The 11,716-nt window shown below is 28.4% G+C and overlaps 1 protein-coding gene across 1 annotated transcript; it reads left to right on the top strand.

Annotated features, from left to right (window-relative positions):
* Window positions 1–1,313: 1,313 nt before the first annotated feature.
* LOC413346 (endoglucanase E-4) lies at window positions 1,314–11,654 on the top strand. Its single transcript, XM_396791.5, has 7 exons — window positions 1,314–1,626; window positions 4,901–5,207; window positions 8,470–8,707; window positions 8,854–9,132; window positions 10,135–10,475; window positions 10,585–10,834; window positions 11,248–11,654. The coding sequence occupies exons 2-7, from the start codon at window positions 5,145–5,147 to the stop codon at window positions 11,532–11,534; spliced, it is 1,458 nt and encodes a 485-aa protein (XP_396791.3). The 5' UTR covers window positions 1,314–1,626; window positions 4,901–5,144; the 3' UTR covers window positions 11,535–11,654.
* The last annotated feature ends 62 nt before the right edge of the window (window positions 11,655–11,716 follow it).

Here is an 11,716-nt window from a genome sequence, read left to right as displayed (position 1 = left end):
GCCGTACGTGGAAAAATATTTATATAGAATCCGCGATGTATACCGTACGTGATAACGATAAAAATTCTGATATGTATATGTATCTGCCGCAAATGTATATGTATCTTTTTCTTCCTTTTTTAAATATGAAATATATTTTATAAACATTAAAAAGAATTATTCGCTATATTTATACATTTCATTTTTTTTTATCTTTCCAATCCTTTTTTACTTGTTACTTTAATCTTTATTGAAACAAACGATTAAACAATTAAATTAAAATAATAACTGATACATTTAGTTATACATTTTTTTAAAAATTTTTAGAAATTTACATGAAATTTAAAAAAAGGGCAAAAAATGAATCCAGAAAAAGTTTTAAATTTTTAACAAAATTTAAAAACTTGTTAAATTTAAATAATTGAATAAACACGAACGAGGGCCGAAATTTTCAAAATGAAAATTGACAAAATAATTTAACAAGTGCAACAACTTGTTACTCCTCGCCGTCCAGGCGGAGATTTTAATTAATTTTGCCCGCTTCTTGACAAGGGAAAAAAAAGAAAGGAGAAAAATTCACTAAAAATGGACGATACGTGACGAGTGAAAGTGACCGACTAAATCCAAAACGATGTGTCTTTGAATCGCATTCGGGTTTCCGTTCACAGGTTTTTCTCGTTTAATTAACGTAATTAAATCCGATGATCTAACAGTTTATTTCCAGAATTGTGAGATTTTTTTAAAAATTGGATAAGAAAGAAATTTTTTCTAATAATATCATTTAATCGTAAATTATGATGTTATTTCCATTTCTTCAATGCTCACACGATATCCAGTTTGTATATAATTTTATTATTTTCCACCATCAACGTTACACACGTTTCTTACTTTTTATTTAATTTTCGTTCATAATAATAGTTCATATCCAATTCTTTAATTATCATAATTTTCTTATTAATTTATTTTCTTATTTAATTTTCGTTCATAATAATAGTTCAATTTTTTCATCATATTCTTCATCTTCGATTTCATTTTTACCTCGAATCGAAACGAAGAAGAATACCTCACTTTTTCCTCTTTTAACTATTATATGTTAAATTTACTTACTCGCTTCGATGCTAAAAGCAATTCCCTCGACAATTCATTTTCGAAATTTCATTCATTTCTCCCGTCGCGTATATTTTTTTCGATCGTTCCACGCTTTCCCAGCGTCTTTCTCCCGCCGCACAGATGTCCCGAACAATTAAATGCGAGACGAGTACTTTCGTTCTCCGGTCTTTCGATCAGCCCCCACTTCCTTCCCCACCTGCTCGTCCTTTGCCGGGAAGATCGCCGGCAAGTCACAATCGGCGGTCAGTCAGTCAGTCAGTAAGTCAGTCAGTCAGTCAGGCACATAATCGATCAACCATCGAATCGTGGATCGAAACGAAATCGATCGCGCTTTCGAAATATTTTGTACGGCCGAGTTGTGTGCTCTGCGCTGGCCGGTCGGTGCGTTTACCTCGGAATTCGCACGGTGTAATGCCCGGAGTGTCTGTTGACCTATGAAAATCTACCGGCCGACGAATTTTGTGAATTTTTGTTTTGTTTCAAATCGTAAAAATGGATTAGAGAGAGAGAGAGTGAATTTGATGGAGGGAGAGAAAGGTGAGAAAATTATTAATAATTTTAGGCGTTTCGAAATTACGATTTTTCGAATTTGAGACATAATATCGAGGAAGAATAAATTTGATTGGTTAGTGTGATTGTTGACGTAAAATTAATCGTAGAAGGTTATATAATTTCTTCAATCTATTTAATAACTTTTATTATTGAAGAATAATATTGTTGCTTTAAAAATGAAAAATTAGATAGAATGTGTAATAATTTTATGATAAATCATGCAAGTTTCGATTGTTGGTATAAAAAAAGAAGTAAGGAGAATTTTAAAAAAATTCAAGAAAATTCGAGAAAATATTAGAAATTATCGAAGGCAGTTTATTATTTGTAAACCACCGGTGGATATATTTAATTGTTTAATATATTCCCAATTAAAATCGCGTTAAATGAATCGATGATAAACATAGTAGTCCGCGTTAAAAATGTCGGATTGATGAGCATCGAAGAATCTTCCATACGTATTTATATGCAATATGCATATTTCGATGACTCACGCGAAATCGACAGCTAAATAACAAAGAATAACCCTGGTATCAACGAAACTCTACTCGTGTGATAAATGCAACGAGTGCACTGAAATAAGATAGAATTATTTATAGAATCACATATTAATTACTCGATGTATAAGAATTTCCACGATAAATTAAATTATATTGAATTGTTTATACGGAGAAATTATGGAAATAAATTTTTTAAAAAAATATTAAGAATCAATTTTTGATATAATTTATAATAAAATTAATCTTAAAATTTTTCACGCATAAATCTTTATTTTATAATTATTTTATAAATTTATTCCTTTCTTTATATGTGAAATCACAGAGGGATATCCAGTAAAAAAATTCTTGTTTTTCTGACAGATGAAATTCTATCCGTAATTATAATGCTAGTTGCCACGTGTAACCGATCGTTATCTTATATCGAACTGACATATTCAGTCTATCTGCTTGACAATTTCACATGGATTTTGCTTCCTGCATCTTTCACGCTCGTTTCCGTTCCGATTACGACACGTGTAAAAACGTGTCATTTGAAAAAACACAGCCATCAAATTTTCTGAGAGAAAAAAAGGAAATAGTTAATACTTAAAATTTATTATGTGAAACATACGTTTAAATATATCTATCTAAGAATTCATAAATAATAAAATATCTTCATTTAAAAAAAAAATAAAAAATATACTTATTCTGCTTTAAAAAAAATTGTATATTAATTTACACAAATTAATAATTTTTCAATATTATATAATCTTTTAAAAAGTTAGTTGTAATAATAAAAGAAATATTGATTTAATGATAAAACAAAAATTAACATTAAAAATTAATATTGAGCATTTTTGTAATTTCTTCCACAATTTTCACAAAAAAATTTTTCTAACAAAAGAAACGAAAGGAAGAAATAGTTCAAGATATTTGTTCCGTTTTTTGATCATCGATTTTTATTAACGTTATTTAATGAGTCGAAACGCAGACAAAATATTTAGCACGTAAAATATAAAAACGTACAGTTTCCAAACTTCCTGTAGTTTCGACTTCCTGGATAACTCCGCGAGATCGTTTTACTGAGAAATCTCTCTCTATGGCGGAATGCAAATAACGCACTTGCCGTCCGAATCTTCCTTTTTTAACTTACGTTCTATCTTATCGCGAAATTAATGTCGGTTCTTTTGTAGAATGTCTTTCATATTCACTTCTAGGAAGTGGAAAAATATTTTACCGGCATTAAGTGAACCTAATTACTTCACGAACACTTACAATTAAAAATAACCTAAAAGTTTTAAAATATAATATATTTCCCTATTGTAAATTTGGATACAAAAAGTATTTTTAATTGGAAAATTCTAAATTGCATTTAATATTTAGAAAAAATTAATTAAAAATAGAATAATTAGATAGATATGGTTTAAAAAATGTTTTTAAACATAAAATTTGAACTACATTTGATATTTTGAATGGATTATTATAAAATTATTTATTAAAGATAAAAGATTAAAGATAGAATAATTAAAGATTATTAGTAACATATTAATATTTTTATGCATGTAAGTATATATATATAAGTTAGTATAAAATATAAATCATACTTATTTAAAAAAATAATGAATTAATCTGAATTAGACTTCAATTAACAAAAAATATTTTATTAATAATATTTTTTAGTTGAATTAAATTTAATACAAATTATCAAAAGTGTAATATATTATTGTTGATATGATATATTTAATTCTGAGATAATAAATTTTACTTATGTTTGAATTAATAAATAAATAAAACATGCAAAATTAAATCCAAAATCTAATATAATTTAAAAATGATATACATATTCACTTCGTTAATATCATTCAAATAATTATTATCATTATTTTATATCTACTCTTTTTAAAAAATGATTAACTGATTTATTAATAAAATTACACATATGTAAATGATAATTCCAAAAAGACAATATGTTATAATATTTGCTCACTCAGAAATTGAAACTTCAACAATTACGAGTATATAATAAAACAACACAATAAATCGAGTTTAGAATAATGAAAAAAAAATACTTTCGATTCTCTGTATACAAATAAAAATAATAAAAAGATAATACAAACTTTTTATACGAAGAGATAAAACCAACCATTAAAATCTTGCAAACTTACAATTACTTTACAAGTTTCTCTGTTGAATGAAACATCTTGTATGTTAAAGAAATCTAACCTCAAATTCTTTCGTTTTTAAATTCGAATACATGAATAAAGATTTTTCTCATCACAAGTGAATTTAAAATTGTTCTTCTTGCTTGAAAACAATTATCGTCTAATTGATTTATTATTAATAATACGTTTTAAAACTATTCTCGTTCTTACGTAAACTAAGAAAAACTCAACGGTGGAAACAATGATACATTATCGCTTCTCGAGTCGACGGATTTGTTAGGAAGCGTTTTATGAAAATGTGCAAAGTTACTTAAGTGAGATGCGAGTTGTGTGAATTTTTATGAAGAAAAATTTATTTTTTCTATCTTATTTTAAATTTATTTTATATTTTAAAAAAAGAATAAAGAAAATATGATAAATAATTTTAAAAAATAATCTTAAAGTTTTTCATATTCGATATTAACAATTACATAATAACAGTTTCGTGAGATAAAATTTGAATCATAATAAATAAAATCTTTTTAAAAATTTGTATAAATTTCTTCAAAGAAATAAATTGTTCTCTATATCGAAACAAATTCATTTTAACAAATTCTCAATTTTTTTTCTTTAATATTATAGAATCAATGAAGACATCATCAAACTACGAACAAAGTGGATAAATTTAATTGTTCCGATCGACATCATTTAAAATTTGCATATTGGAAATACCCTAAATAAGGAAAAAAGAAATCTTCCTGATAAAAAAACGATTTCACGGAAATCTAAGATTTGATGGAGAAGAAGTGCACGTGAATAATCGACATGCGACATCTCGAGATGCGTTTCACATTGATCTTAACGAAAAGGTGATTATCTGTATGCCATGAAAAGAGTTGTGGGAGGAAAATCGAGTATGGATTCAAACATGTTCGTCACCTGTGTCACGGTGAGTCATTAATTTACAATTGATCGCATAATTTACATAATTCGAAAATTCGTAATATTTTTAATTTCTTCAAAAAATATCAAAATTTCGAATATTATAATTTTTTAAAAAATATTTCTCAATAACGATATAAAAAAAAAATTATTTTGCCGAGGTTTGTCGTTCTAATAAGTTAAGAAATTGGAAAATATGACTTATCAAATTCTTCTTCTATGGTCTCCGTCACGTGTTACGTCATGTTTATTCGATTCTTAACGAACGTACTTACGTGTGTGCTTGCTCATCGAGCGAGATGCCGACGCGGAACATCGTTTTGAATACTTATTGCCGATTCGCGCGATGCAACGCGTACGAATTGACCCGCGTGAAATCGCATGCCGAAAAATCATTCGTCTCATCTTTGTCAAGTGGTAGTAAGTTTCGCTCACTCCTAACTGCTAGTTAGAAACTAGTTATCTTGAACTTTAAAAAAATTAATTTTGTATGCGGTCGATGATCTTTCAAGAATTCTATGAATTTAACCTCTCATGCTCGATATTGCATGTAAACGATATAATAAAAATTAAAATTAAAATTAATAAAAATAATTAATAATAAATATATTTTTTTCGATAAAATAGACTTTTTCATTTTCAAAAGAACTTTTTCTATTGATTTCTTGAAATTATTTGGTTTTGGAAGGATTAAATTTTAAAAATAAAAAGATCAGAATACAATATTTTTTTTAAAATTATTGAATGATAAAATAAATATTATAATTATAGTATTGTAAGATGATTAAGAAATATTTTTGTTATAAATGATTATTTGAATTTAAAATATATTAAATCTTAAAAAAATTTAATAGATTTTGGTTTATAATTTTATCGAACATCTGTTCAAATTCTTGAAAAGAAATCGAATTTTCCCTCCGTCCTGTCAATGTAAATCCATGACATTGACGAACCGTAAACTGCTTAGTGTCACCGGAAGTAACAGCAGCGATTTCCGGTCCCCATGTCGTACTAGGCAGACGTGTATTACCATCACGCGAGTCTGCATTCTTACTGTCTGATCGGATCGTCCTTCGAACGGGATTACTCTTACGTACATTCCATTTGAATAAATCAAAAAAGCATTTATTAATTCCTCAAATTTAACTTCGATGAAAATACATGATAGCAATAATTTTTGTTAATAACGACAGAAACGTGAAAAAGCTGAAAATTTTTCTTACTAGCAATAATTAACTAGCTGCAATTTTTATCACTAACAACAACGACTTAAAATTATTGTTACTAGCAGCACGCAGCCATTTTTGTTACTAACACCAGATGACAAGCAATAGTTATTTCTCACTAGCCACGAACAAACTATTTCATTATTAGCGACGGATAGTACTTTTTATTAGCGATACATGACGTGACAACTTTTTTGTCACTAGCAATAGACGGCAATTTTTATACCTAATAAAATTCAACAATAGACGAGTACTTAGTAATCATGCTAACCAGTTAGATCAACCAGAGTGCACAGTCAGAGTATTGTGATTGTACAGACGTGAAGAAACATTGACAAAAAATTCCACTTTGTTTCTCCAATGAGAACGCAGCTTAACGTCTCGAAACGTAGTACATACTATAGTACATATATCTCCGCGTAAGATCGCAAATATTAAAGTCCGCTAAGGAAGCGAGCCGCGTGTGGACAAATTTCATCGTTTGCCGCCGTGGTAAAAATGCTGGTACACGAGTTTACAATAAGCTCGGTGTTTGCACAGGGTATTGGCGTTTGTCATACAGATATTATATGGTCGACGAACCTTGAGAATTTTCTTGGAAAGGACGTAACGATAGGTATCTACGAGTTACACGTAGCATCGGACGAAACACGGTTCCAAACTCATTTCACGTACCTGCTGATATCGAGGAATATGGGCGCGGAATTTTATTCCCCATCGATATGTCATGCTGCAATATCGACATTTATCGACGTCACTTTTACACTTCTGTTCTGCGGCAAGTGCCCAAGGATTCCTTAAAACTTCTGAACAAGTTGAAATAGTACCGGTTTCAAGGTTTGATGAATTAAAAATTTTATTTTATTTATTTTTTATTTATCTATTTATTTATTTTTTTTTCTTATATATGAAAAAAATAATTGTATGCAACTTACATTTGAATTAATTTTATATTTAAAATTTGTGATTAGTTTGACTATCTTATTTTTAAAAAATAAAAATAATTTCGTGTAATCTAACTTAAATATTTTGATTTAATAATTAATAATTTAATTTTATTTAATTTTTTTTCTTTTTTTTATTGTGCTTCTTAAAATTGGCATATATTTGCTATTTAAAGTTTCAAACAATTTTAGTGATATTTTAGATTGCTTTATAATTGTAAGATAGAAAATACATTAATTATTCTATTAAGATGAATTTGTATCATTAAAATTTATTAAAGATAAAATTTAAAAATTTGTAGAATTCACAATTAAATAAAGTTGATAGAAATTATCTATTTATCCAAGAATAAAAGGATAATTGTTTCAAATATTATATATATATAAAATTTTAATTAATAATTTCCGATTAATATTAAAACAAAATAAAATACAAAATGATTAAATATTAATTTATTATATTTATTCGATAGTAATTGAGAATAATACTTTGGAAATTTAAAAATATTTTTTTCTCGAGTAAATTTACGATGGAGATAAAAATCGACTATTCTTCCGCAATTGAATTGAAAAGAGGAGTGGCTTCTATCGAATGTTTTTCTTCTATCGACTACCTAAGGTCATAACGAAAGTTTAGCTGTTGCTTCTTAGGTGGCCTTTATACTTAAAGTCCATCACGTACAACATGTGTACGTGCCTTGCGAATTTACTGCAGTCATACTTGTAGTTTCGTCATAATTCTAGCAGTGACAAGAATATGTCAATTTTGTGAAATTTCGTGGAAAATCCTTTCTTTAAAATCATGTATCTATTTTAAAATTTATTCGAAGAAATTTATTTTAAAATATATAATTAATTAAAAATCTTTTTCTCTTTTATTTTAATAAAAAATTTTATCTATAACTAAAGATTACGCGTCTATTTTATTTATAATTTACATTGCTTGAATTTTAAATTTTTAATTTCAAAATTTCAATTTTTAATTTCAATGTCATGTAGAAAAAAAATTGAATGAAAAAAATCATTCATCTCGATGAACAATCACGCATAATCTCTATATTTATATAAAATGTAATTCAATAATTGGCTCACGTTACAGACTCTAGTGATAACATCGATAGCCTTGATCGGCACGATAAACGCGAATCCGCCGTATTACGTGAAACCCATCGAAGACGAGAACGATTACGCTCGTGTCTTGGAGCTTTCGCTTTTGTTTTACGAGGCGCAACGATCAGGGAAGCTCCCTGAAAATAATCGGATCCCATGGAGAGGGGACTCGGCTCTCGACGATCGTGGACTGAATGGGGAAGATTTGACTGGAGGCTATTACGATGGTATTTGGAAATAATTATCTATAAATTCGATCGATTGAACGACGATAGAATAATCAAATGAAGACACGATTATTGGAAATGAAATTTTATGCTTAACTTAATATCGTCACAAATTTTATATATTTATATATAAAATTATATTTTAGCCGGCGATTTTGTAAAATTCGGATTTACAATGGCTTCGACGACCACGCTATTAGCATGGGGTGCTGTTAGCTGGCCGGAAGCTTATAATGCGGCTGGTCAACTTGACGAACTTCGTAAAGCCATTAAATGGGCTACCGATTACTTCATCAAATGTCATGTGAGCGAATATGTCTTTTATGGACAAGTTGGTGATTTTTCATTGGATCACACGTTTTGGGGAAGACCAGAAGAACTGAATACTACTAGACCTGCCTATAAAATCGACCCGGATCATCCTGGTATGATAATATAACATTAAAATTTCAATAATCTAATAATCCAACATACTTAATAATTCGGCACGCATAATCCCAATCATAATCATGTCTTACAAATATTATTCGCCAAAGATTTCATTCTTTAAAATAAATTCAAATAAATTTATACAATTTTTTTTTTCATTAAATTATATTATATATTCAAAAAATAATTTTTCAACTAAAATTAATTCTTAATAAAAATAAAGAATTGAAAGTGAGGTTAGAATTTAATTAAAATTTATAAATAATTTTATTTTTCTATTAATTAAAATACTTTGTAAGTTCTATTATGAATTATTCAATATTCCTACTAAATCCTTTTAAGGAAAATCCTCTTCAATGTACATATATTGCAAATATACTACATATTATTAACTTGAAATGAAGCCCAGGCAATATAATGAGCGAATTTTACCGAGTTCACAGTTTGAGAGAGCAACCAGTATAACATGAATTTACCGAAAGTTCATAATTTTCCGCGAAACTTTCGTCAAACAGATATCACAAGTCATATTTCTCGTATTTAGTTTATCTGATAACGAATAAGCAGAAATATTTATTTAAATGTAGTTATGTAACATAAATTTACGTAGCAATATAGAATATTAATTATCATTAGGCTAAAAAATCTAAAGATGTTTTGTTTTATGTAAAAAAATTTATAATTAAAAATAGAAAAAAATATAGAAAATTATGGAATAAAATAATATCAATTATGATAAAATGGAAATTTTATTATTATTTTTTATTATTATATAATTATTATTATAAGAATGTCTAACTTTTGAAAAATCTAACCTAACCTTGATAGAGTTGATTATTGGCTTCTGTTTCATTCATGATTACACTATTCGTTTCATTCATTTCACCTTCACATTTACACAATGATTTTTTTCACAAATAATATTTATTATCATTACTTATCAACACTAATTTTATTATTCTTGATAATTATTACATGTCTAACTCTAACTTTTTTAGGTTCTGATTTAGCAGGCGAGACCGCGGCTGCTCTCGCGGCCTCTAGCATTGTATTCCGTAACTACAATCCAGAATATAGCGCCAACTGCTTAAAACACGCGAAAGAATTATACAAGTTCGCTAGTAAATATCGTGGACTTTATCACGAAGCAATTCGTGGTGCAGCTCAATATTATGAGAGCACCGATTATGGCGATGAATTGGCCTGGGCAGCCGTATGGCTTTTCAAAGCGACAAACGACACGATGTATCTTGAAGAAGCTGAACATCATTATCAACATTTCCATCTTAAAGAGAGACCTAATGAATTCTTTTATAATAAAAAAGTCGCTGGAGTTCAGGTAAATTTATAATTAACAAAATTTATAAATCAAAATATAAAATATCATCTTTATCCATTTGATGTAAAAGTTAAAATTAATTTTATTAATTTTCATTGGTTTTTTACAGGTTTTATTGGCCCAGATGACAGGGCAGCCGGAATATCAAAACGCGGCACGAGCTTTTTGCGATTTCTCAGTGTATCAACAAAAGCGTACACCTAAAGGATTGCTATATATTGACAAGTTTGGCACTCTTTGTCACGCAGCAAATGTAGCATTCGTTTGCCTCGAGGCTGCCGATTCATCCGGTATCGGAGATTCCCAAAAATATCGTGAATTTGCTGAGCAACAAATTTACTATATGTTAGGAGGTGGCGGTAAGTTCATAACCTACAAAATTGATAAAATGAAACGGTGACATAATATAAAATAGAAATAAAGCAATTTTTATTTCATCTAATGCAAACTTTAAATGCTTATAAATAATATAATATAATAATAAATAAATTTAAAAAGTTTTTGTTTATATATCAACTTTTTTGTTTAATTTAACTCCTAGAATCGACCTATCAAAGATATTGCACAAATATATTAAGATACTGCATATATTTTTGATCAATATTTTCTTTTTAATATTAAATCAAAATAATAATTTTATAAAAAGTCTTTCAATTTACCCATAATTGAAAAATAGATCTGCACTTTTTGTATTACAAAATTGCATTTTTTTATTGCAAATCGATTAATTCCAGTTACAATCACAATTAAATGAAAGTTATTTCTTAATCAGGTAGAAGTTACGTAGTTGGATGGGGTCGAAATCCTCCAAAACAACCACATCATGCTGCATCTTCATGTCCCGATAGACCTGCCATTTGCGGATGGTCCGAATTCGACAAAGACGCGCCAAATCCTCAAATCCTATATGGTGCTCTGGTCTCAGGTCCTGACGAGGCGGACAAGTTTCACGATCATAGAGAGGATTACGTGTATACGGAAGTCACTTTGGATTATAATGCAGGATTCACGAGTGCGTTAGCCGGATTGTTACAATTACGAGTCAAGAGCACCGCGTAACGAGCCATGACAGTTGGTCGCGTTTGGCTGGATCAAGGAATTACTTTGTTCTCCAAGTTGGAAGTATTCGCTTCGTGATTTCTATATGATAATAAATGAAATTGTCGAAGTTTTTAGGAAGATCTAAAAATTATTTTCAAAAAATATTTAATGGAAAATTATTTTTCAAATTTATAATGAAT

This window comes from Apis mellifera, linkage group LG1 (assembly GCF_003254395.2).
Source record: "Apis mellifera strain DH4 linkage group LG1, Amel_HAv3.1, whole genome shotgun sequence".
NCBI lineage: Eukaryota > Metazoa > Arthropoda > Insecta > Hymenoptera > Apidae > Apis > Apis mellifera.
This window is presented reverse-complemented; position numbering and strand designations above follow the sequence as displayed.